The following is a 26700-nucleotide window of genomic DNA, read 5'->3' on the forward strand; positions in this document are numbered from 1 at the left end:
GGAGGACGGGGACCGCCGCTCAGGTTTAAACGCCGTGGGGCTCTCCTTGCGGCCGGGCCAGCCGCGCCCGCACCCGGCCCGCGGGCCCGAGGGGGCTGCTCTCAGCGGCAGCCGCCACGAACCTCGGGGAAGCTGAGGGGAGGAGAGCGGGGCTCTCGGGCTCAGACAGGAGGCTTCGGGAACGGGCTGTCAGCCTTCCCGGTTGTGGGCGCTTTGCGGTCAAAACCCACGGACGGCGGCGACAAACGGACAGTCCTAAAAGTGCCCTGCGCTCACTCCGGCCCCTGGGCACGCTCGGCGCCGAGGCCACTGTGAGGTCCCTCACCCAGGGACGCGCCAAAACCCGGCGACGAGCCTCAGCTCCGCCCCTGCGTTCTACTTACCCGTCGCCCCGCCTCTCCGATCCCATAGCCCCGCCCCTACGTCGTACGTACACGCAGCCCTGCCTCTCAGTACCCATAGCCCCGCCCCTGCGTTACACGTAACCGTCGCCCCGCCTCTCCGTTCCCATAGGCCCGCCCTGGGGTGCACGTACCCGCAGCCCCGCCTCTACCTGTCGCTCCGCCTCTCCCTTTCCCAAGGCCCGCCCCTGCCGTGTACGTAACTGCAGCACCGCCTCTTCCGTTCCCATAGTCCCGCCCTTCAATGTACGTACCGAAGACACGCCCCTAAGTTGTAAATACCCGCAGCCCCGCCTCACCCTTTCCCATAGCCCCGCCCCTGCCGTGTACGTACCGCAGCCCCGCCTCTTCCGTTTCCATAGCCCCGCCTCTTCACGTCGTCCCGCCTCTCCCGTTCCCATAGCCCCGCCCTGCGGTGTACGTACCGCAGGCCCGCCTCTCCCGTTCAAATAACCACGCCCCTGCGGTGTACGTACCGGCTGCCCCGCCTCTCCCCGTCGCCCCGCCTCTCCCTTTCCCAAGGCCCGCCCCTGCCGTGTACGTAACTGAAGCCCCGCCTCTTCCGTTCCCATAGTCCCGCCCCTACGTTGTACCTACCCGCAGCCCCGCCTCTACTTGTCGCCCCGCCTCTCCCTTTCCCAAGGCCCGCCCCTGCCGTGTACGTAACTGCAGCCACGCCTCTTCCGTTCCCATAGCCCCGCCCCTACGTTGTACGTACCTGCAGCCCCGCCTCACCCTTTCCCATAGCCCCGCCCCTGCCGTGTACGTACCGCAGCCAAGCCTCTTCCGTTTCCATAGCCCCGCCGCTCCCCATCGCCCCGCCTCTCCGTCCTCATAGCCCCGCCCCTGCGTTGTACGTACCCGCATTTCCGCCTCTCCCGTTCCCATAACCCCGCCCCTGCGGTGTACGTACCCGCAGCCCCGCCTCTCCGTCCTCATTACCCCGCCCTGCGGTGTACGTACCCGCAGCCCCGCCTCTCCCCGCAGCCCCGCCTCTTCCGTTCCCATACGTACCCGCTGCCCCGCCTCTCCCGTCCCTATATCTCCGCCCCTGCGTTGTACGTACCCGCAGCCCCGCCTCTTCCGTTTCCATAGCCCCGCCTCTCCCCGTCGCCCCGCCTCTCCCGTTCCCATAGCCCCGCCCTTCCGTGTACGTACACGCAGCCCCGCCTCTCCCGTTACAATAGCCCCGCCCTTGCCGTGTACGTACCCGCAGCCCCGCCTCTCCCGCTCCCATAGCCCCGCCCTTGCCGTGTACGTACCCGCAGCCCCGCCTCTCCCGCTCCCATAGCCCCGCCCTTGCCGTGTACGTACCCGCAGCCCCGCCTCTCCCGTTCCCATAGCCCCGCCCTGCCGTGTACGTACCGCAGCTCCGCCTCTCCCGTTCCCATAGCCCCGCCCTGCCGTGTACGTACCGCAGCTCCGCCTCTCCCGTTCCCATAGCCCCGCCCTGCCGTGTACGTACCCGCAGCTCCGCCTCTCCTGTTCCCATAGCCCCGCCCTGCCGTGTACGTACCGCAGCTCCGCCTCTCCCGTTCCCATAGCCCCGCCCTGCCGTGTACGTACCCGCAGCCCCGCCTCTCCTGTTCCCATAGCCCCGCCCTGCCATTACGTACCGCAGCCCCGCCTCTCCGGTACCCATAGCCCCGCCCCCGTGGTGTACGTACCGCAGCCCCGCCTCCCCCGTCGCCCAGCGCGGGGCCGTGGTCCCGTCGCCTCTCCCTCTACCTACCGCCCCGCGCGGCGTCTCCTGCGGCGGGAGCGGGGGCCATGGCGGCGGAGGCGGTGGCTTCGCGCCTGGAGCGGCAGGAGGAGGACGTCCGCCGGCTGTGGGCGGAGGTCCAGCGCCTGAGGGCCGAGCAGCTGAGCGCGCCCGAGCGGTGCCCGGCGGAGGGGCCGAGCGTCACGCGGGCGGTGGCGCAGCTGCGGTCGGAGAACCGGGACCTGCGCCGCCACCTGCACCGCCTGCGGCTGAGCCTCGCCGCGGAGCCGAGCCGGCGGGCGGCGCGGGGCGCGCAGGTAGCGGGCGGCGGGACCCCGGGGGCCGCGGGGGGCGCCCCCTCGGCGCCGGGCGGCGTGCGCGCGACTCTGCGCGTTTCCCCCCGAAGGACAGGTGCCCCGTGGGGAGCGCGGGGCCGCTGCCTGCCCAGCCATCGCCAGGCCCCTCGGGGGCACTCGCTCAGCTCTCCCTTCAAACCGCTGCCACGCATTTTCTTTAGGGCCAGAAATAGCATTTTCCTTTGTTTGGAAAAAGCGCTGGAGTGTTTAGAGCCCTGTTCTGTACTTGGGCAGGTTGGGGTTTTGCCTTGAATACGGGATTTTACTATTTTAATGAAATTGAGCCTTTAAAGCCTCTGGGGGCAGCTGCACAACCGTTTCCAGCGACCTGTGTCTCAAGTTTAGGGGGAATCTTTTAAAATACAGTAAATGCATTGATATTTAAAATGCATTAAGTATATTAAAAGGTATTATTACCGTTCTTGGCAAGGAGATATGAAAAGGCACAGACAGGAAGGACCGACCCTCAGAAAACAGCTTGCCCATGGAGGGCTGTGCCCAGGGGAGCCCAGCCAAGAGCCTCGAAAGGGGGACCCTCGCTGCCTGCTGGCATGTCCCCCTCCCTCCGCGGGTTTCGGGTGTGTTGCTCTTTCTTGTCATGGGTATGAGTTGTTTACAGTTTACCTTTATTTCTCAGTCTCCTTCCAGTCAAATCGAAGAAAAAGACATTAAAAAGCAGGAGGAATGGGAGCCGGACAGTGAGGTAAGCCGTTACTATGGAAACAGCATAAAACACTGCCTGTCATTGAAATATGCTCATATAGTTAATTACCCAGGGTTTTCCAATTAAAGCATAATTACTAATTACATTACCATGTGGGACACAACTGTATATTTAAAACTTTCCAGTCCTTAGATTCAGGATGCCTTCTCTTAGAGATGAGCTAGCCTGGAGCTAGCTATGAACTGCACCTTAATTCAGGTAGTAGAGCTCTTTGTGTTAAGTAAACTGGCTACTTTGATTTTTTTATGTAAATTAGCATTGAGCATGGGCCTATGATCCCGGAGATCATGTTCGATTTCCCGTGGTCAGGGCACATGCCCAAGTTTCGGGGATGATTCCCAGTAGGGGGCGTGCAGGAGGCAGTCAATCAATGACTCTCATCATTGATGTTTCTCTCTTTCTTTTCCTCTCTCTGAAATCAATAAAGATATATTTTTAAAAAAATAAATAAATAAAAATAAAATAAAACAGTATCGAGTGTCACCCTTTGGTAGGAGCAAAGGAGAGATATGTGGCCTCAGAGGGCTCCCTCTCATTGAGTTCAAGCAAAAGCTGGAGTAACAACTAGAGAACAAAGGAAGATGGTATATAAGTGTGTTGAATTATATGCCTACGTGCATGTGTCTTAGGTGTGTGGAAAAGGGAGATGCCAGTGGGTGTAGTAGTTGGAGGCTCTGGGCTCTGAGCTGGACCTCGAGAGCTGGGAAGGAGATAAGAAAAGTCTCCTGGAGGTGACAGTGGGAAGTGGAGTGATAGGGACTGGTGCTGGCAATGACCTAGGGCTGCTGAGAAGGGGGCGGGACTTTTTTACAGCTGAGCAGTTAGAAAAAAGTGGGCTGTGTATGCTAACCGTAATGTATTCTCATGATTTTCAGGCGAAAAGTCAACCAGACTACGTAAAGGAAAGATTGAAGCTTTTTGAAATATTGAAGAAAGATCATCTATTTGCCATTTATGAAAAAAAGGGGACTCCAGGCAATGTAATCACAGTAAGAGTGGCTGATGGGAAAACAGTGGAAGGGGAAGCCTGGAAAACAACACCTTACCAAGTGGCCGCTGATATTAGGTAAAGCATAGTTTGGAGGAGAAATTCAGTATTGTGTTGTGCCAGAGCTTGTTGAAAATGTGGTGTTCTTAGGGACTGCGAAAATCTCTTTTTTCTTACTCATTGAATAAATTAAATGAAGTCAGTTAATTTTTTCCTTTTGGCTTCTAACGAGGCCATTTAAGTAAATAGTTAAATATCAGAACACAATCTCCTCTTCTCGAAATACCCAAACTTAAAGGTTCTAGTAAAAAGGTATAGTAGAGGGAAAGGTATAGTCCTCGACAGGCCACACACACACACACACACACACACACACACACGGAAAAGTAACACCTCAATAGAAAATAGGCCAAGGAATGGACAGTTCATAAAAGTAAGAACGACCAGTAAATATTTACTGAAGTTAATAATTGAGTAAGTCGAATTAAAACGATCTTCAACAGCACATCGGAAAAGATTTAAAAAACCTTTTAGGATATGTAGAAGCGTGCCCTCAGACAGTATGCGTCGGAAATCTTTCAAAGGCACGTGTCCTGTGACCTGGCAGTTTCACTTCCGAGGGCTCATTCCCAGAAAACAGCCCCAGAGGACACAAAGCTGCTGTGCCCAGGTGTCTGGCAGCAATGGAAGCTCACCTAACCGAGTGTGATGCTTCTAGACTCTTGGAAGTCTATCTGATCACATGACTGTCAAAAAGCAGGCTATAAAATTATCATGGCAATTATGTATTAAAAAAAGAGGTGTGTGTGTGTGTATGTGTGTGTGTGTGTGAAGGAGGGGTGGGTATAGAAAAAGACTGTGACCAAAATGGTATAAGTAGTTATCTCTGGGTGGGCAGATGTATATGTGATCTTAATTTTATTCTCTGTTCATTCTCAGGAGCACATATTACTCTTATACTTAAATGGTACAAAATAAAAGCTTTCTGTCCCATTTAGTTTGCATTCGTACTTTCTACCTGCTTAAAAAAAGAAACAACCCCTTGCAGTTATTTTAATCTTTTGTTTTAATGGATCGTGATAGCCTGTGATGAGGTTAACTGCCAAGTGACTTTTCTGTCCTAGCCGAGACCTGGCTGAAAGCACAGTAGTAGCCAAAGTCAATGGGGAGCTGTGGGACTTGGACCGTCCCCTGGAAGGGGATTCCGCTCTTGAGCTGCTGACGTTTGATACCGAGGAGGCTCAGGCTGTAAGTATTGAGCAAGCAAGGACCAGACTTTGGGTATTTAATTTGTAAACAACATGTGCAAAGTCACATGTTAAAGTCAAGAATGAGGAGTTGCGTGGCCGTCTAAGGTTTAAAATGTGTACATCGCCGTTTAATAAGTAAGCATTCAATACGTTTTTATGACACCAGCACCAAGCGAATGGCTCTGATGCAGTTGCAGGGAGGGCTCGGAAAATATTCTCTTCTGGGTGGCATCAGAGATTTTCTCCTCAAATTGACGTTGCCCTGTGTCCTGGTGTTTGTCCCCGTTAGCTCAGTTTACTAATACGTTTGTGTGATGTGAAGTGATAGCGAGCGGCTTGTGCCCTGTGCCCTGCAGGTGTACTGGCACTCCAGCGCTCACATCCTGGGGGAGGCCATGGAGCTCTACTACGGAGGCCACTTGTGTTACGGTCCGCCCATCGAAAATGGATTTTATTATGACATGTTCATCGAAGACAGGTAACACCACTGAGGATCCACTTCGGAGTGCCTGTGTTTTTGGCTCATTGTTTTATAATGGTTACATGTCAGTTTAGCGACTATGTGTTGCATAATGTGATTATAGATTGGTTCATTGTTTTTGCAAAAAAATTTTAACGGGTTTAGGTTTAAGGGTACCTTGTCACATTTTTTTCTTTATTTTCCTAGAAGGAAGTGATATACTATTTAATCTGGGACTTGATAGAGCATGGCACTAATTAACACCAGAATTTCAAGGTTAATTAATCCCTAGAGAACAGTTAGTTCAGTTTCTCTCCGTGATGACTGAGGGCACTGTCCACCTTGGTCAGACATCTCACACGGATGAATATCAGATGGGGTGGTTCACAGAGGCCTCACGTTCAGCAGCTCTGTGTGTGAAATCAGCAGTAGGGCCAGTCCCAGCCTGCCTCCGTCCCTGTATTCCTTACACATAGTTCTTAAGGACACTCCCAGCTGCCAAAACTGAAACCTGAGGGTCCTTTCAATCCCCACCCTGCTCTTCACCCCACCCCACCCCATCACCCAGTCTTCAATCCACTTCTGCCAGTTTTATTTCCGAACTAGTTCTCCCACCCACCTCTCCTCTCTCTTTCTGCCTTCATTTAGACCCGTAGCATCTCTTGCCTTTGCCTGTAACCTCCACACTGTTTAAATGATCCCTCTGACCAAGCATTTAGTCCTTTGTAGCTCCTGCTTATGGGCTCATCCAGTTTCATCTGTTACCACCAACCCAAGATTCAATCCACAAAATTTTGACTGCCTACTATGTGCTCTGTGCTTGGTTCTGGTGATTGAGCAGGGAACAGATCAATGTGTCCTTATGGAGCTGACTGTCAGTTGGGGGAGACAGACAGTAAACAAAGAGCCATCTGCTGTCAGTGGGGATGAGTGCTATGAAGGGAAACTCGCCAGGTATGGGGAGGTCCGTGCCAGGGCAGGCAGAGGGGTCAGGAAGTGGGACAGTGACACTGAAGGGGGGCCAGAATGAAGGGAGGGAGCGAGCTCTGAGGCTAATGGGGGGATATTTATGGACAGTTAGGGGGAGAACATTACAGGCTCTGTGAGGCAGCCAGTGTAGGAACATGTGTGGCTTGCTTGAGGAATGGCAAGGAAGCCAGTGTGGCTGGAGGGGGTGGGTGTAAACCAGGCAGCGACAACAGGGAAGTCAGTCGTTGCCTAGCAGAGGCCGCTCGCCCCTGTGAGCCCCTGACCCTGCGCGGCGCTCCCCAGAGCTGCCTCCCAACCTCGACTCCCCAGTCAGCGCCGAGGACCACTCATATTTGTACAAAATGTAACCCTGTGAAAGATCGAGAAGATAGCACAGAACAGGCTTCAGAGGAGCTCACAGTCTGACCAGGGAGTCTCCCAACAGGGCTTTCAGACCGCAGGCCGCGTCTCGGGGACTGACGGCAGATCACTCCATCCATTACTGCCTGTCCCCCTCTCTGGGAATAGGATCACCTGCTGCGGATGAATGTGTGACTTTCTGAAGTCCTGGTGCAACCAAACACCCATTTCCTCCATTGAGAAAGCGTGTCGATTGGTGGCAAAGGCCACAGGACCACGGTCCACGCAGGGAACGTTGTGCCTGAGGGGTCCGTGTTGACTGCCGCCTGGTCTTTTTCAGAGCAGTGTCCAGCACGGAGCTGTCGGCGCTGGAGAACATCTGCAAGGCGATCATGAAGGAGAAGCAGCCGTTTGAAAGATTGGAAGTCAGCAAGGACGTCCTCCTGGAAATGTTTAAGGTAGTTCCTGGGAGCTGTTGAGAAGAGAACTGGTGCTAGGAATGTTCAAAATAACTAACATAGACAACCTTTTTTTTTTTTTAACAAATAATTGGCAGTTGCTCACCACATTGTTCCAAACGGTTCTCACCAGTCACTCCATGTGATATTTTTCTACTGTTTGTTAAAATTTTTAATGCAGATATAGGTAGGTAAAGGGCCACATGAATAGTTTCTATATTTTACATTCCCACCAGCAATGCACAAGTCTTCCAGTTTCTCCACATACTCGCCAACACTTCTTTTCTAGGTTATGTGTTGTTTTTTTAATACTAGCCATCCTAATGGTGTGATACAGTATCTCCCTGTGGTTCTGCTTTGCATCTCTAATAACTAGTGATGTTGAGCATCTTTTTATGTGCTTGTTGACATTTACATATCCTGTGTGGAGAAATGTCTAGTCAAGCCCTTTTCGCATTTCAAAATGGGTGGTGGCTTTTTGTGGCCGCGTGGTAGTTCTTTATATATGCTGGATATTAATCCCGTTTCAAGGATTATTCTATTCCATTCTGTGGGTTGGGAACTAAAACCAATCACACCTTTGTAAAGAAAAATGTTTTGATTTGAACATATGACTATGAAACAGCTGAATCACGCAGATCTATTGTTTTTTTCTTTCCAATAACTACTTTCTCTAAGAAGTTATTTAATATAAAGGAACCTGGCACCATGATAATAGTAACGAAAGCAAAAAAGAAAGGAGTGTCTGTTAAGTGTTTAAATGGAACGATGTGATCCTTTAATATAAACTTTGTTTTTATACAAATCAATAATGTAGCTATTTCCTCAGGATTTTGTATATTTCATGTCGTTAAAGTTGGAATCTTCTAGAACAGTGCTGTCCAAAAAGAAATATAATGTGGTCCACAAATCTGACCCACATATGTAATCTTAAATTTCCTGGTAGCCCCCTTTTAAAAGTAAAAGAAAAGTGAAATTGATTTTTATAGCATTTTATTTAACTTAACATTATCAAAATACCACTTGAGGATGTAACCAACATAAAAAATAATGAGTGAGCTCTTTTACATTCATTTTCTCACGTTATGCCTCTGAGATCCAGTGTATTTTGCACTCAGAACATTTCTCATTTCACTTTAGTTGCAATTCGAGTGCTCAGTACCCACTTGGGCCCATGGCTCCTGTACCAGGCAGCACAGCTCTAGGCTGCGAGTTCGTATCCCCAGGATCTCAGCACCTAGAACATAGTAAACACCCATTCAATGCTTGTTGGAAAAAGTAAATTTTCCCCACTTGGACATTTTATGTAATAATACGTCAATTTGTTTTTCTCTGTAGTACAATAAATTTAAATGCCGCATTTTGAATGAGAAGGTTAACACTCCAACTACCACAGTTTACAGGTAGGTAACGTGCGTGAATTTTTAAACTGCACAGTGGCTCCCTTGAAGGCGTGAGCAGGAGGAGCAGATTGTCTCTGGGTGGCTGGCTGTCTGTAACTTTGCATCATGATATGCTCCTTTAGGTAGGGACTCTGAAATGTTATCTCCAAAGGGGAGTTACAGTTTCTCCTTTGTATTTATCGGAATGGTGCCGAAGCCCGCATTCTGTTTCCTGAATGTTCGCTGTGACACAGCATCTTTTCCGATGCGGGTGAGAGTGTCCGCCCAGGGCCTTACACTTTGGGGGCTCCTAGGGAAAGGGCTCCCTGTTCATTTTCCCACGCTCTTACTAAGGTGGCAGTGGGAGCCGTTGTGGGCCATCCCCTCTGGTTCTCTGCCTCTTGTTCTACACCCCACTGCCCAGAGTCCAAAAGCACCCACCTTCCTATGTTTGGAAATTCACGATGCAATAAAACAGAAAATAGTTGGAAGCAAAGGCCCAGTGATGGTAAGAAATGGCAAGTGAAAGCAGCACCACAGCTACTTAGTTCTGTTAAGCACTAGGCTCCGGCGCCCCTGTTCATTCATCCATTTTTTATGGGTCTGCTGTTCCCGTTTCTGTGTGTTCTAGCTCTCTGGCTGCTGCTGTGACCTGCATGGTCCCATAGTAGAGGATCCGGCATCTATATAGTTAATGATCATAAATATTCTCTGCCAGGGCACTTACTTTCCCTTGTCAGGTACTTATTGTCCTCTGGCTCTTGTTGTTAATGCTCACCTGAGGATGTTTTTTGCATTGATTTTTAGAGAGAGTGGAAGGGAGGGAGAGGGAGGGGGTGAAAGAGAGAGGGGGAGAGAGAGAGAAACATCTATGCAAAAGAGACACATCAATTGGTTGCCTCCCTCACATGCCCTGACCAGGGCTGGGGATCAGACCTGCAGCCCAGCTACGTGCCCTTGACTGGGAATCGAACCAGCAACCCTTTGGTGCTGCTGACGCTCTAACCGCTGAGCCACACCGGCCAGGGCCAGTCCTGCATGTTTTAATGGTGGTGTCATCTCATAAAAACTTTTGCCTGAGAGTTGCATTCTAAGTCAGTGCTCTGTTTTTAAAGACTGACAGTTAGGCTTTTTGTCATAAACCCAGAGGGCCTGAAAACAAACAAACAAGAAAACATTGAAGCTTGTTTCTTTATTTTTAATAGACTTTATTTCTTAGAGCAGTTTTAAGTTCATAGCCAAATTGCAACGATTTCAAGAGATTTCGCATCTGCCCCCACCCCACACATACACAGCCCCCCACTGCCAGCATCCCCCATCGGAGTGGTGCATTCGTTGCAGCTGATGAACCTGCGTTGACATGTTGTCACCCAGAGTCCAGGGTTTACACCAGGGCTCACTCTTGGGTTGTACATTTTGTGGGTTTGGTAAGGTCAATCCACCAAATTAATGCCCCTGTGTTTATTTCAGATGACTTTGGTTTTGAAAATTAGTGCCGAGCAAGGGAATGGATTTTTTTTTTTTGATTTTTTTTAGGGAATGGATTTTTGATTATACAACAGGAGGTTTTTAAGAGCCTTGGGGTGTCACAATTAAAATAGTGTCTCTGTATGCGATTTCTTTTTCCAGAAGATTCTATAGCTTTTGAATTTGAGCAAAAGGGGGAGAAGACTGGAGTCTGAAGCTGGATGAATTGCCTCTTTCCTTTACCCTAAATCAAAACTTAAGTTAAATTAATTTAAACTGCCCCTGAATTAAAAATTGCTCCAAGACATGCAGTTAAGTGAAGTCCTTCACTTAAAACATGAGAACATGGTTTATAATGACTAGTCCGAAGATAACAGGGCATGTCCTAAATATCTCATTACAGGTGTGGTCCACTAATTGACCTTTGTAAAGGCCCCCATGTAAGACACACTGGAAAAATCAAAACCATAAAAATTTTCAAGGTAAGAATTTATTACTTTTAACATAACAAACTTGCCCGGCTGGTGTGGCTCAGCAGTTGAGCATTGACCTAGAATCCAGGAGGTCGTGGTTTGATTCCCGGTCAGGGCACAGGCCTGGGTTGTGGGCTCGATCCCCAGCAGGGGGCGTGCGGGAGGCAGCCGATCAATGACTCTCATCATTGATGTTTCTCTCTCTCTCCCTCTCCCTTCCTCTCTCTGAAATTAATCAAGATATTTTAAAAATTGAGAAAAAAACATATGACAAACTTAAGGTAAACAAAATAGGAATTTAAATCATATCTTTCATAATCTGAGCGACATGCTATTTTTAAAAAACATTTCCTTATCTGACTTTTTTCATGGGCTTCTAAAAATAATATGTATATTTTTTGAATTTGGATATTTAGGACAGCATATGTAGCTTTTAATGATCATTTAACCTTACTCTAAGTGTTACAGTGCATTTCTTTCTCACATGCTGTTTTATGATACCAACGCTGGTGTTCTTTTTGTTGTTGTTGCTAACCCTCACCCGAGGATATATTTCCTGTTGATTTTTAGAGAGAGTGGAAGGGAGGGGGAGAGAGAGACATCGATTGGTTGCCTCCCGCATGCACCCCAACTGGGGCTGGAGAACAAACCTGCAACCCAGGTACGTGCCCTTGCCTGGGAATTGAACCCGTGACCCTTGGGTGCGCAGGCCGATGCTCTAACCACTGAGCCACACCGGCCAGGGCATACACTGGTTTTCTTGAATCACCCTAATGTGAGCACAAACATTTATGTGCATGTGGAATATGGACTGTAGGAAAAAAACAAAAAGGGGTCGTGGTGGTATAAGGAGAAAACGTTGCCCTGGGAATCGCGAGGCGTGAGACTGAGCTTGCAGTCCTGACCTTGGCTCTCTGGGCCTTGGCTTTCTCCCGGGTGGATGGGGGTTGATGACAGCACAGGCCTCACAGGCCTCAAGCATCAGCATTAGCCTGACGTCAGCGGGGGGTCGGCCAGGCGGAGCTTTATTTCCGGTGCCACCTTCCTCCGCTGCTCCCCTCTCCCTGATCGCAGCTGCTGGTTAGCCCTCCCTTCTTTCCACTGCTCTCACTTTTCTTTCCCGGAGCCCACAGCAGACTCTGCGTAATTTACTGGTGGGTTTGGACTGGGAGGGTTTAGTTAGAACCAACTTAGAGTCTTCCCAGCACTATCAAAAGTCGCCATAAAGTAAGGTGTATCGACGCTATATTAGGAAATTGTGTCTGTATTTAAAACTGACTTATTTATAACCAGATGTTCGGTCTGCTTACCAAGATGTGGTTTGATGTTTAGAATTCCTCAACATATTGGGAAGGCAATCCCGAAATGGAAACACTGCAGAGGGTCTATGGGATATCCTTTCCTGAGAACCAGATGATGAGAACCTGGGAGAAGGCCCAGGAGGAGGCCAAGAACCGAGACCACAGGAAGATCGGGAAGGTAGGCCGTGCACGCGAATCACTGCCGTCGAGGCACGGTCCTTTGGCGGCCTACGATTATGTCTCAGAGCTAAACGGCTTGAAAAATAATATCTTTTCTTCTGTGCTCTCTTTTGCCGGCACTCGGTTTGCTGTTGAGTTGTTTCATGCTAACACCCCAGTGTCTTCTAACCTCTTTCCTTCCTGTATCGTCCATTAGATTTTAAAAATTGCACCCTTCTCTCATTTTTATCATGACATAAAAATAACATTGTTTTAAAAACGTATGTTTACTTTGAGAATATACTGTGTATTTGGGAAGCAGAGCAGAAAGAATGAAATTTGAAAGCAGGTAGACATGGGTTTTATTTTATTTTTAAAGTATATTTTATTGATTTCAGAGAGAGGAAGGGAGAGGGAGAGGAAGAGAGAGACATCAATGATGAGAGAATCATTGATCGGCTGCCTCCTGCACGCCCCCTGCAGGGGATCAAGCCCGCAGCCCGGGCCTGTGCCCTGACCGGGACTCGAACCGGTGACCTCCTGGATCCTAGGTCGATGTTCAGCCGCTGAGCCACGCTGGCCGGGCGAGACCTGGGTTTTACTCTTGATTGTGCCACTTACGAGCTGTGTTCCATGCTGAGCCTGACATTCTCCTCTGGAACTCCATGTCCCCGACTCTTGCGGGCGGCCTGGAAGACTGATGAGAGGCCAGTGGCCACATGGACTAGGCTCTCAGTGCATGAGGACCGTGACGATGGTCACCATCACTCACCGCCTCGCCAGCAGTGAGGATTTCTGATCCTTTTGTAGTGTTTTCTCCCCATGACATCTATCCTCATAGATGCCAAGTAAGGGATCTGGGTGGAGGAGGGCAATGGGGGGGGCGGGGAAAGGGGGACATCTGTAATACTCTCAACAATAAAGATTAAAAAAGTCACATGTCCTCAGGTGAGGATTAAAATAAAAGTAGCAGTCAATAAAAGGTGAAATAAAAGGGAAGTTCAACACTTGGCAGCCATAAATACGAACTGTAATTTCCTATGTGCTCTTACATGTAGCTAGATCTGAGTATCGGGGGCCTTTGGAAGGTCAATGATTAGAAAATGAGAATGATGACTGAGTATATATTTTATTTCTGGCATATCGTGTGAACAGTAAATGTTAAGCAGCAACAGTGAAATTTGAAACCCAGTTACTGCTTCCTTCTAGGATCAAGAACTTTTCTTTTTTCACGACCTGAGTCCTGGAAGCTGCTTTTTCTGTCCCAGAGGCGCCTTCATTTATAACACGCTTATGGAGTTCATCCGCGTGAGTTAATTCCCAAACTATTGGACTCACTCAACTCTGTTGTGCATGTTACTGTTTCCTCTCATGGTAAAATGGTCCAGCATTTCCACTGATTCTGTTTTAGTCATATTAAGAATTTTGAACCTAACAGAAATACTGGATTGTGCCTTCTAATAAAAACACTGAGATAATTTGCATTTTACCCTAAATTAAATGCACCCTTGGATTTTATTAAATGCCTCGATTGTGCATGTAAGTTTCTGGAGCACGTTCAAAACGAAGATGAGATTAGGCCCCCTGTGGAGCTCTGTGAGAGAGGAAAGGAGGAGGGGTCGGATCCGCACAGGAGGCTACACTGTGAAGCCCCGAATCTCAGACTGGCCCATGGGCCCCTGGTGCCCCTTCCTTGTCTGGTGTGTGACTCCAGGTGATCTGGCAGCTCCAGGGCAGAGTGAAAGGACTGCTCCGTAAAATACTCACATAGAAGCTCATAGGCTAGAAAGTCTCTGACAGGGCCGAGTGCTGTGGATACGGTTGAGAGGTGATCCACGCGGACTGTAGGGCTGCATTCCCTTTCTTGTGCCCTTCTGTCGTTCTGATCATTAATGATCACCTGCAAGTTCCGTTTCCTCAGTGTCCTGAGTGCCTGCCACTCGTGCAGCCTCTGCTTCCTGTCAAGCCTGAAGCTCCTTGCGGCGTGTTTGAGGAGTCGGGCAGCCTCTCTGTCAGTTTTCAAGTTTGGTCTTGCTCCAGAACTGCGCCTGAGGCTTCCTTCTCTCGTCATCGTGGCTGTTCCCCGGCTCTTTCCTGTGCTCACCCTCTGCTCTCCCGATACCCTGGGTCCTCTTCCTGCTCATCCCTCTCATCTGGGGACGCCCTTCAAGAACTTCCGAGGAAAGAGTGCGTGGCACATGCTGGAAAATACCATTCTCGTTTTTCCCCTTCTCTTCTTGTGCTCTCTGTGCTCCTGGAAGCTCACCTCTGCGGACTCTCTTACCTGGGCGACGTGCCTTTCCTGGGGCTTGGCCAGTGTGGAGCTGTAGAAGGAGATGGGAGGGCAGGGAGGTGAGACTGCTGTCAGAGACTCCAGCAGGGGTGACGGCGATCATAACTGCCGTTTCCAATGTGCTCTCTTTGCTGGAAAGCCAGCACAGCCCCGGCACCTTGAACTCTCCAGGCTGGGGCAGAGTGCGCGGAGAGGAAACAGAAAGCCTCTAGGGTGGCCTTAAAGGGATCTCTTATGTCTTGTAGATGCAACACAGACATGGCTGACGGTCAGGCCCGAGGTCTGATCGTGTGAGGTGCAGAGGTGCATGTAGACACACAGCCCCGTGGTCTCTTATGCTGAGGTAAGGGCTGGTGGGAAGGGCTGGGCCCTGAGCCTTGGAATGGGAGTGTTTGGCAAGCACAGCTGAGGTGATAACTGAGCTCCCAGATACCCTTGTCTGAAGAAGCTGGCCTTTCCGCGCAAAATACGCACGCACGCACACACGCACGCTCCTTACAGGAGCATTTACTGCTCTTTTTCTTCGTTTTCTGTCATGTGGTCTTACCTCTTCCCATAGCTAGTGATTTGTTATTGATATGCTAGGTGTTGTGTATAAAACAGCTGCAGAGGCTCTAGGGTCAGAACTGCCGGATGCCGAGGACCCTGCTCTCTTCTGCCTGGGCTCCGGCTCTGCCCTGTCGGTCAGCTTTCCTTGCAGGAAACAGCCCACGTGTACCTCAGAGAAGCTTTCTCAGGGTACTCAGTACAGGTTTTCTGTGACATGGTGATCTCCCTGTGTCTTCGCGTCAGCTTTCCTCTACGTGTGTGTCTCTCTCTCTCCAGATGTCTTCTTTATAAGGACTCAGTCACATTGGATTAAGACCCACTCTAATGGTCTCCTCTCAACCTCATCACCTCGATAAAGACTGTTTTCAGATAAGGTCGCATTCTGAGTTTTTCCGGGGCTAGGACTCCAACATACCTTTTTTGGGGGGATACAACTCCACCCGTAATAGTGGGTGACCTAAATCTTCTTCCCGGAGGATCCACTTTCTTAGTGATCCCGTCTTTAGTGCGCTGCTAGGGTTCTGCACTAACCGTCGTTTGACATGGAAGTGCTCGAGGCTCCTCCCTGCATCCCAGATGTCCTCTTACAGCAGCTCAGTCTCTCCCAAGGATTGGGGTCAGTCATCCTGGCCAGAGGAGTAGGCCATTCTCTGCCCGTTCGTTCAGTAGCATAGGGAGCCCCACACAGGCCAGGGACAGTCTCAGCTCCCTTTGGAGGCGCGTCCGGATGTTTTGGTGAAAGGGTTCTTTCCCTGGGCACATTATTGAGAGATTCGAAAGCTTTAGAGATAAAGAAAAGATTCTAAAAGTTTCCCGAGAGAGAAAGCCACAGACATAGCACTAGGTAGCGGAATGGCAGTGAAATTTGCAGTGCAAACACTGAAAAACAGAAGGCAGAACCAGTGCCTTAAAAACGTGGGCCCTAGAAGTCTCTACCAGCTGAAGTGGGCTTGCTTCTGGGTCCTCCTGTTTGGTGTCAGCTTTCCCAGGTCTGCCAGGCATCCTTCCCCTGCTTTCCCGATTCCAAAGAAAGTATAACTGCCCTCCTCTCCTTTCTCTGATTTTGTACATGTATGCTTTTATAAATACTACACACACATATATAGTATTTCACTTGCTAGCTTTTAAAGAATTAAAGCATTATATGCTGTTGTATACTATAAAATAAACATACTTAATGTAAAAATTATACTGAGTGTACATTAATCTTGCACAATCCTGAAAGCACCCCACCTAAAACTGAGGGCGTTAATCACAGATTAATATAAGATAATCCCGAGTTTCAGCTGTTTGCTCACGGTGTTACTTTGCATGGCCGTGACCTGTCAGAGCGATTTGAACTTGAACGCGTTTCTCTCAAGGAGGAGTATCACCGCCGTAACTTCATGGAAGTGCTGTCCCCCAACGTGTACAACAGCAAACTCTGGGAAGCCTCAGGCCACTGGCAGCATTACAGCGAGAACATGTTTACCTTTGACGTCGAGAAAGACACTTTTGCCCTTAAACCCATGAATTGTCCAGGGCACTGGTGAGTAGTAAAAGTTGAGCAGCCCTGGTCGGTGTGGCTCAGTGGGTTGGGTGTCGTCCTTTGCGCCAGGGGGTTGCTGGTTTGATTCCCTGTCAGGGCACATGTCTGGGTTGCGGGCTCCATCCCTGGTAGGGGGCGTGCAGGAGGCAGCCGATCCATGTTACGCTCTCACATCGATGTTTTTCTCTCTTTCTCCCTCTTAATATCTCTCTAAAAATCAGTAAACTATTCTTTTTTTTTAAAAAAAAGGCAGCCTTTGAAATGAATTGTAAACGGTAAGTGGAAATTCCCTGGGCGAGTGGGAACAGAGCAGCATTGCGGGAGAGATGGTAGGCAGGGTTCTTAGGGCGCTGTAGTCACACAAATTCAAGGCTCAGTAACTCCTAGGAAAAGAACTTTTTTTAAAACTCGTGATCTAAGAACCAGAATAAACTGTTGACAAATCTTGAGGCTTAACTATAATTTGTTACTGTTTCGCTAACTACTTGGTCTTCTCTCTGCTGAGTAAAAGCTGTGTGCGATCACCTCTTTTCTAGCCTAATGTTTGCGCACCGTCCGCGATCATGGAGGGAAATGCCTGTCAGATTTGCCGATTTTGGAGTTCTGCACAGAAATGAGCTGTCGGGAACTCTGAGTGGCCTGACCCGAGTCAGACGCTTCCAGCAGGATGACGCTCACATCTTCTGCATGGTGGAGCAGGTGAGCAGCTGGGTTAACTGCAGGCCCGGGACGCGGGCTCCTCGACCCCAGCAGGGGGCGTGCAGGAGGCAGCCGGTCAGTGACTCTCTCGTCATTGATGTTTCTCTCTCCCTCTCTCTGAAATCAATAAGAAGCTATATTTAAAATATACATATTTCATTTGCTCTAATTTCAGATTGAAGACGAGATCGAGGGGTGTTTGCAGTTTTTGCAGTCTGTTTACTCCACACTTGGCTTCTCCTTTCAATTAAATTTGTCAACAAGGCCTGAAAACTTCTTAGGAGAGATTGAGTTATGGGACGAAGCTGAAAAGGTAGGAACAAAGTGCTTGCCCTTTGTCGTTGGGACTACGGAACACATCGAGTGCCCGGTCCCCTTGTGTGAAGGTGCTGCGCTTTGCAGTGGAATCTTAAATGGGAAGCTCTGGGAAAAATACGCCAATTGCAGAATGCAGTTACCTCATTTTCTTCCTAACAGTGATAACAGCAACACCGTACATTGGTTTCACACTTCAAAGTTTATATAAAGGTTCATTTACACTCCTTTCAGTGTCGGTCACCAATAGCCAGTGTCGTCATTTTTGAAGAAATCCTCTGGCTCCTCCTTCAGCTGCTCTGGTCTGTCCTCTGCCACTGGAACCGATGTAAATTCATCTGCTCCTTGGAGCTGCGTTAACCACGCTCCAGCTGCTCCTGTGTCCCCTGTTTCCAGAGCTGCAATGAGCCATAAGGTCCCTAAGAACATGGCAATCCTGGTCGGCACAGTTTTGAGCACATGGACTTGTCTTAGCCCAGCACATGCACAGTCCGACCTCCAGTGCTGTGGGGAGCCAGAGACCTGGCTTACTTGGGGAAGGTGGGCAGACAGCAGGGGAGACACATGCCCAGAGCCATCTTAGCCACCCTTGGCTACTCCTATCTGGCCTTCCTATCCCTGTGTCCTCAGTCCCAGTGACAAGCAGTGACCACTGCCTTATGCTCTTCCCCCAAGCCTGACCTCTGTGTGGCTTTTAATTCCCTGAGAGACCCCCGAATTTCTCCCATCACTTAGTTATCTGCTGTGGTGAACACATACCAGGGTCTTTTCTTTCAAACAGTAAAGGAGGGAGGTGGCCTTCCAGTCTGTGAAGTACATCCGTGGTGCTGGCCTTCTCAGTCATAGGTAGAAAGGACGCTGCTTGTGGGGGTTGGGCTCAGGAGGGAGCCTCCCGGGATCTCAGCCAGCACAGCCCCTGACCCACTCTGACCGAGACCCTGGGAGAGCCAGCTGGGACCCCAGACTCAGCTTTCTCGCTAACTCTGGCTTCAGCTCCAAGACACCACCACTGTTTGACTTCCCATCAGGCACTTTACCCCCAAATGTCAACCCCTTCATGGGCATCAGTGTCTCCTGTGATGACAGGAATCTGAGTGGCGTTTTGGCAGTATTCTGGCCAGGGACTCCGGAATGCCTACACGCTTCCCAGAGAAGCTGTGTTCACAGGTAATAGCCAGGAGACTCCAAGAACCCATTTATTCCCACTTCTGTGTGCCCCAGTCACCCAGGTGAGCGTCTTCACTGCACACGAATGAATGAGTGAATTCACGAGGCTTAGGCCCTCCTCCCACACCCGCATACAGCCCACCTACCTGTGCCGAGTGGAGGAAACGCCACGGAGAGGCGGCGGCGCCCTGGGTCCTGCCCCCCTAAACAGAGTGGAGGAGGGGCAACACCAACGCTTCCACGCCTCTTCATGTGTGGAGGGCCCACCTGCAGGAGCTGGTCTGGGAGCTCGCGCTAGGAGATGGGAGCTGAGAGATGGGGAAGGCAGAGAGGGGACCTGCAGTGGCGCGAGGGCCGAGGCGTCCCTCCTAGATGCTTACCTGGAGGTCACTGGACCAGTTTAGCAAATCGTCATCTTTCCCCACCAGATAAAATGTGTTCCCTGAAAGCAAGTGCCATCTTAATCCCCTTTATGTAGTCTTTGCTCAGTGGCTTATTGAGTGCAAAAGATGCTCAATAAATATCTGTTGAACTAAAATAGAACATAATTAAGATTTATAAGAACTTTTTAAGTCAGTGACCAAAAAAAGTAGAAACTTTAAATGTTCTTTTTTTTTTTAAAAAGCAACTGCAGAATAGCTTGATGAAATTTGGAAAACCGTGGAAGATGAACCCAGGAGATGGAGCATTTTATGGCCCTAAAGTAAGTAAACCATATGCTTCCAAAAGAGTACAGTTTAAAAGAAAAGCAGACACCGTATCTAAGCAGAGCTCATTTAATTTGCAGATTGATATCAAAATCAAGGATGCTCTTGGCAGATACCATCAATGTGCTACAATCCAGCTGGACTTCCAGCTCCCTATTAGATTTAATCTCACGTATGTGAGGTAAGTGATTAGATGTGCTAAGTAATGCAGTACTGACGTCCTAATTATTTGTCACCGTGGAGTGTTGAGAGTTCTTTATATATTCTAGATTAAAGGCCTTTGATTTATATATATATATATATATATATATATATGAATTTGAATCTAGAGATCAGTTTGGATAGGTTTTACTTAACTATATTGAGTCTTCCAACCCATGAACTTCTCTGATTTCTTTCATCAGTTTTCATAGATATTCAGCAAACAAGTCCTAGACATGCCTTGTTAGATTTATACCTAAGTATTTCATTTGGGGAAGACACTATAAATGGTATTAGATTCTTAATTTTGGCATCCATATGTTCATTGCTAGTATTGAGAAACATAATGATTTTGTGTGTTGATGTTGTATCCTGAGACTTTGCTGAACTAACTTATTAGTTCTAGGAGGGTTTTTTCTTCCTTGTAAAATGTTGGGGATTTTCTGTGTAGACAGTTACTCCATCTGCACATAGGGATTTTTTTTTTCCTGTCTCTCTGCCTTTTATTGCCTCCTCTTGCCCGTGGCTCTGGCTCGAGCTCCCAGTGCCGTGTCGAATGCACTGGGTGAGGTGGGCACGCTTGCCTTGTCCCCGGTCTTAGGCGGAAGGCGTACGGCTGCTTCACCTCTAAGTACCATGTTGGCTCTAGGGCTTCATAGATGCTGTTCATCAGGCTGAGGAAGGTCCCCTCTATTTCTGGCTTTCTGAGGGTTTTTAAGTCATTAATGGGTGTTGAATTCTTTTACCGCATCAATTGATACGACCCTGTGATAGTTCTTCTTTAGCCTGTTCGTGGTGGATCACGTTAAGATTACTGAGTCTCACGTTGCTGGAATAAATCCCCAGGCCATGCATTGTTTTGACATTAAACCCCCAAGAGTTTGTTGAGAACTTCTGCGTGTGTGTTCATGTGGGATGTTGGTTTGTCTTGCCTCGTGCTGTCTTTGACTGGGTTTAGTATCTGGGTAACGCTGGCCTCATAAAGTGACTTGGGAAGTGGTCCGCCCTTTTCTGTCTTCTCAAAGGGATTGGTGGATTGGTGTCGGAGCATCTCATACGCTATTTGGAATTCTCTGTAAGGAAGATTGGCCTCTTCATTTGTTTCTTTATCCGATTATTTATATCAGTATAGACTTGTGACTATTAATTTTATGCTTTGGGTTATAACAAAATAGAACATTTTAAAGTATATCTTGCCCAAATCGTGCCAGCCTTTGCCATGGGTAGTTCTTTTGTGTGGCTCCTGTGTCCCTTTGACATGCCCCATCCTTTCTCTTTATTTTAAAAAATATTTAGCACATCTTTCCTCGCTGGCTCTACAAGATGCTGCAGGCTTGTGTGTATTTTTCCCCGACCCAGCTTTCGAATCAGCCATTTTTTCCCATGAGAAATGGAATTTTTAGAACTGAAAACTACAATAAATACAACATTGGAGAGTGATCCATAGAAATCAAGATCTGGGTCCTGCTGAGACTTACCTTGTTTTTTCCTGGATAATGGATTTCATTTCTGTTTGACTTATAAACAGTACTATAATTAGAAGGAAACGTTATTTCTAATAAAGAGCACATTTTAGGCTTGAAGGTGTATGAGGAACTTGTTGTTTTACATAGTTTGGGAAAATAACTGAATCTTAAGGAAACACTTAAATGTGTAATCTTCATTTTTTAGTAAGGAAGGGGATGATAGCAAGCCTGTGATCATTCATCGGGCCATTTTGGGGTCAGTGGAGAGAGTGATAGCCATCCTGTCGGAGAACTACGGGGGGAAATGGTAAGTGATGCGGAAAGGAAAATGTGTCCATTCTTAGAAATCATGTCTAACAGATAAAATTAACACGAAAAAATGGCTGCTCCTGCCTTATAATTAGCAAGTAACCAAACAGCAAATAAAAAATTCTTGTTACATCTGCCAAATCAGAAAACAAAGGCAGAGTGACATGAAACTGTCTCATTTCCTTTTTGGGGAACCTGGTAGAATTATAGAGTTATCTTCTCACCATTTCAAGCCCTTCAAAGTTGCTGTCTGGAAACATACGGCCCATACTCCCAGGGTACCACCTCCTGCCACCCTGCCACCCCTTCAACCTGCATTATTTATGTCCTGGGTGCCCTGTGACCATTGACCTTGGAGGAAACGCCAATGCGCAAATCCAAAGGGAGTTGCTACCGTAGTGCAGCCCCCTTAGGGATGAAGTGGTGAAGGTAGATGCCCTCAAATGCAGACTCTGAGTGGACTGTCATGTAGTCGGTCCTCTGCCTGGAAGGAAAATGGCCCCGACTATGGAGTGACATTGATGTATGGGCTTTGGCTACAAGGTCAGAGACGTAAGAAACAATTAGATTGGAAACTAGATGACAAGTAGGTTTGGGGGAGAAGAATGTGGACGGTGGCTCAGTGGGTCGTGAGGGAGGTGGTGCCCACGCAGAGGCCCCCACCGCCAGGAGCTTTTCAGTGCTGACATCCAAGGGCCATTCTGTTACCATCTGCTGCTCGGCGGCTGATGAACAAAGTGGCCCCTAGAGGGCACCCAGGAGCTCAACAGCACGCCCCTCGCCCTGTCACCTGCTGGGCCTCTCCTGAGGACTCAGTCCGCCCTCAGGTGACACCATAACCCCAAGGGAGCAGCCAACTCTCTTGGGGCAGGTTGATGATGTGGGTCCCTGTCACCATGCAAGGGCCAATGACATGTCCCCAGTAGTAGCACAATAGTCCTGACCATGGAAGTAATTTAGCAAAGGAAGTAAGGCATTGGGCCGGCATTGTGGGGTTCACTAGTGTGGTTAAGGGGTGTTTAGCTTCTCCACCTGCCAACCCATTCTCCCCTCCCCTTCCTATCAAAATACCCAGTTTTTCCTCTTGTCCACTCTACTGCCTTTTAATTCTTAATATAATTTGGTTTGCTTGCACACCACTCTACAGAACCTGCTCTCTTGTAAAATCTTACTTTTAAAAAAATCTTTGGTTATTTTTTAATCATTTACTAAATGGTCATTCTGACAATACATATTTTTTCTATTTCCCAGGCCTTTCTGGCTGTCTCCTCGTCAGGTAATGGTCATCCCTGTGGGGCCAGCTTGTGACAAATACGCACTTCAGGTAAAATTGGGACATGAAAGTATATAATAACCTTGGCATCTAGTGTGTCAGGGTTTGATTTGAAATGGATTCATGCCTTAAAATACTGCATAACTAGCATATTCATTTACCAACCCATGTTTTCAGTCATTGGAAGTAACGCCTCAATTGTGCCTATGAACTGCTAATGTTTTTGAGAAATTGCTATTTTAAAGCATCTCACATTTAAGCTATTCTTTTCCATGTGGTTCGATTAGGGGAGAATACTTATATATCTATTGCTGTGTAACAAACTACCCCAAAACTTAGCAGCTTAGAACAACAAATCCTCATCATCTCACAGTTCCTGTGAGTCGGGATCTGGCAGCGGCTTGGCTGGGCGATCCTGGCCCAGGGCGCCTTGTGAGGCTGCAGGGACTGACAGCCGCCTCTTTAGAGGCCTCAGCTCCTCACTGCACTTCACAGAAGTGGCCTGAGTGTCCTCCCAGTGTGACAGCTGGTTTCCTCCAGAGGGAGTGATGCGGAAGACGTGGCAGCTGCAGGTTGTCTCAGGAGTGACGCCATCACTCCCACCCCTCTCTGTGGCCATGCAGACCTTCAGAGTGGAGGGAGCGACACAGAGCTGTGGGTCATCTCGGAGGCTGGATAATGTAATAATAGAGTGTGCATAATGTAATAAGAGTGTTTTATATTCTTGCAGGTCTCCAGTGCATTTTTTGAAGAAGGATTCATGGCCGACGTTGATTTAGATCATAGTTGTACACTAAATAAGAAAATCCGAAATGCACAGCTGGCTCAGTATAATTTTATTTTGGGTAATTTAAATTTGTATCTATTCTCCTAAATGCTTCTTTTTTTGCACTTTAATTCTAAAAGCCAAAATAAAGACTATGGTATAACTGCTCGATTATACCATATCAGTTTAACTGTTGAATTACTTATATGCAAAGGAGAGTGTGTGGTGTTCCTGGGAAGGTTTTTTGAAGAGTTATAAAGTTTCACATGAACCCTGTAGTCTAGTAATACCAGCAAGAATTAATATCTCAGATCAATGACGGAAAAAATTGTGAAAATGATCACATCAGTAGAATTAGATTCCTTACATTTCAGCATGTAACAGGCCTACAGTATTCTCCTTTGCTTTTCTGGTTTATTAGAAATCTTTAGGATTAAACTAAGGAGTGGAAAAAGTTCCAAATTTAAGATGATGAAAAGAAATTAAGTGAAATGAATGATTGAACAAACTGAAGTTTTGACTTTAAAAATGATTCAAAATCAAGAAAAATTGATATTGCTATACCTGTAGGCCTGATACTATCTCCTGAAAGTTGAAAGATTCTGTGGAAGGGAAAATAAATATGCATCGAGTTGTCCTGTCAGTTTGTCATCAAAAGTGTTTGACTCTGTAGTAGGCACGGTGATGTTTCAGTCAGGCTTCTTGTGGCGACAGAAATTTCATACAGCTTAGGTGAAGACAGAGTTTATTGGAACGTTCATTCACATGGAATGTAGAATTAAACAGCCAGACCGTTAGAAGGGTAACTGGATGGAGGAGCGCAACTCTTACCAGGACTGTTACTCCCCATTTCTGGTCCCTGTTTTGGTCTGGTTCTCTTATTTTTTTAAAATTTATCTTTACTGTTAAAAGTATTATAGCTGTCCCCCTTTTTTCCCCCATTGACCCCCTCTACCCTGCTCCCCACCCCTCCCCAGGCCTTCCCCACACTATTGTCTGTGTCAGTGGATTATGCATATATGCATGTAAATTCTTTGGTTAATCTCTTCCTGTCCCCACCCCTTCGCTCTGAAATTGGTCAGTCTGTTGCATGCTTCAGTGTCTCTGGGTCTATTTTGTTTGTCAGTTTATTTTGTTCATTAGATTCCACTTACGCTCTGATTCTTTATGCTTCTCTTGGAGAGCTGCACTGTTCCCCTTACTTGATGACAAATTTGTTCCTTCCAGATAGCGAGAAATATGGTGGCAGATTCCTGAATCATCTCCCAGTATGGGTCACTAGAGAGGACACATTTTTTTACCTGCATTCCAGAAAATTCTGGGTGGCTGGGTGGGCCACCCCTTGGTGTGCCAGGGTAGGGTGTCCGTAAGAGCTCCCTGCTCCCATTTGTACCCCAGGACCACAGTCGGTGTTCACTCAAGAGGACAGGAGAGATGGGATTGGAAGTCCTTCCTTCCCTCAAGAAAGTTTCTGTCAGATGCCCACCTACTGGTCATCAGGTGGCTTTGTAGTGATTAACACTGCAGAAAACTCAATTAGATGCATGTTGTGTGACTGCCCACTTGATAGTATTTAAATTCTTGATTTTAAAATGTTATTTCCCTCTCTGTTCTACAGTGGTTGGAGAAAAAGAAAAGGCAAACAACGCTGTAAACGTTCGAACGAGGGACAACAGAATCCATGGAGAGATTTCACTGACTTCCGCCATCGATAAATTGAAGAGTCTCAAGGAATCACGTACACTAAACGCTGAGGAAGAATTTTGAAGTCCTTCCTTGTAGTCCCTTCTATGCAGCCTTGTTTTGACCCCCCGAAGATGCATTTTTCTTAAGTAATGTTAGTACTTATGAGAATTTTGGACCCACTGATGGTTCCTCTGCTGGGAGCAGTGAGAGGAGACAATGAATGAATAGCTGATATGGACAAAGTTTAATTCACTGATGTGTCTGAGGACAATACGGGGACAGGCTTGGGAAATTTTTTATTTCCCAAATGTCTTGAGAGTCTAAATGGGCAAATGTTATTCATTGAAAAACGGAAATACTGGGAAATGAGGATTATGAGACGTTATTGCTGAGAGTTATGATTTTCAAAAGATAGGTTTCAAATAAAAGTCTGCAAAGCTTTTTGGAATATGGAAGAAAATCTTATTTTCTAATAACATTATGTTCTCATTTGTTTTACCTAAACAACGACCACAAGAGAAGAAGCTAATACTGAATATTGGGTTATTGACAACGGACTCAAATTCAGTACCATGGAATCTACTCCTGTTTGCACCACAGTTTAAGAGTTGCTGTTTTAAATCTTCTGACAATTAAGCCTTGTTCATCTTTTAAAAATATAAATTTCCAAATACAATTCATTACAGTGTTTCAGCTGTGGGTTTATCCACAATATCTGCTTCCCTAGAGTTAAATGACTTATCTGATGGGATGACAGTGCACTGATTTCTGTGCTCAAATGGATTTCTGATTTTAACTCACAAATTCCTTACTAGTTGGGACACAATTAAGTTGGCTTTATACCAATAAAGGATTTAGCTACCAGTCAAGAAGTATTTTTTAAGTGTTTATTGGGCTACGTACTGTGAAATTCAAACCAAGTTTAAGACATGCTCTCTCAACACCTTATCGTTTCATTTCCTGAACAGTTGGCAAACAAAACAGTATTTGATATGTATCAGCCCTTACAGTGCTCTGAGGTGTAAATTGTATCATTTTCAAGCTAGTATTTATTGAGGCCAAACACTACTTGATAATGTATTTTTTTTCAGTCTCCGGCCTGCGAGTGAGGGAGCGGGAGGTCAGGTGGGTGGGGAGAGCATGTCAACAGCCCGGGACGAAGGGTGCTGCTGGGGACGAAGGGTGCTGGGGAGGGGCGCGGGTCCCAGGAGGCGCAGGAAGACTGGGGCCTGGGGGGCATCGGGGAGGGGCCAGGCCCGGGGAGGGGCGCGGGTCCCAGGAGGCGCAGGAA

The 26700-nt window shown here is 47.8% G+C and overlaps 1 protein-coding gene across 2 annotated transcripts; it reads left to right on the plus strand.

Moving 5' to 3' along the window:
- Nucleotides 1–2081: 2081 nt before the first annotated feature.
- Nucleotides 2082–26089, plus strand: TARS3 (threonyl-tRNA synthetase 3). Of its 2 annotated transcripts, none has more exons than XM_081124356.1 (19): nucleotides 2082–2420; nucleotides 3097–3162; nucleotides 4059–4249; nucleotides 5296–5419; nucleotides 5778–5899; nucleotides 7551–7668; nucleotides 9007–9071; nucleotides 10921–10999; nucleotides 12323–12469; nucleotides 13660–13758; nucleotides 16654–16820; nucleotides 17357–17519; nucleotides 17695–17832; nucleotides 19627–19704; nucleotides 19789–19889; nucleotides 21581–21682; nucleotides 22936–23008; nucleotides 23688–23802; nucleotides 25342–26089. In XM_081124356.1, the coding sequence occupies exons 1-19, from the start codon at nucleotides 2172–2174 to the stop codon at nucleotides 25488–25490; spliced, it is 2346 nt and encodes a 781-aa protein (XP_080980482.1). In that variant the 5' UTR covers nucleotides 2082–2171; the 3' UTR covers nucleotides 25491–26089. The 2 variants fall into 2 exon arrangements, 1 of the variants encoding a protein (XP_080980482.1); XR_013997906.1 differs by having other exon boundaries at nucleotides 2090–2420; nucleotides 21585–21682.
- The last annotated feature ends 611 nt before the right edge of the window (nucleotides 26090–26700 follow it).

The sequence above is a fragment of the Miniopterus schreibersii genome (assembly GCF_964146895.1).
Source record: "Miniopterus schreibersii genome assembly, chromosome: 22".
NCBI classification, from domain to species: domain Eukaryota; kingdom Metazoa; phylum Chordata; class Mammalia; order Chiroptera; family Miniopteridae; genus Miniopterus; species Miniopterus schreibersii.

Excerpts from the sequence above, each read along its gene's own strand:
- TARS3 (XM_081124356.1), top strand. The coding sequence starts at position 2,172 with ATGGCGGCGGAGGCGGTGGCTTCGCGCCTGGAGCGGCAGGAGGAGGAC. Across the intron at positions 4,250-5,295 it reads CAAGTGGCCGCTGATATTAG|CCGAGACCTGGCTGAAAGCA; the intron begins GTAAAGCATAGT and ends TTTCTGTCCTAG. Across the intron at positions 17,833-19,626 it reads TATGGGACGAAGCTGAAAAG|CAACTGCAGAATAGCTTGAT; the intron begins GTAGGAACAAAG and ends TTTTTTAAAAAG.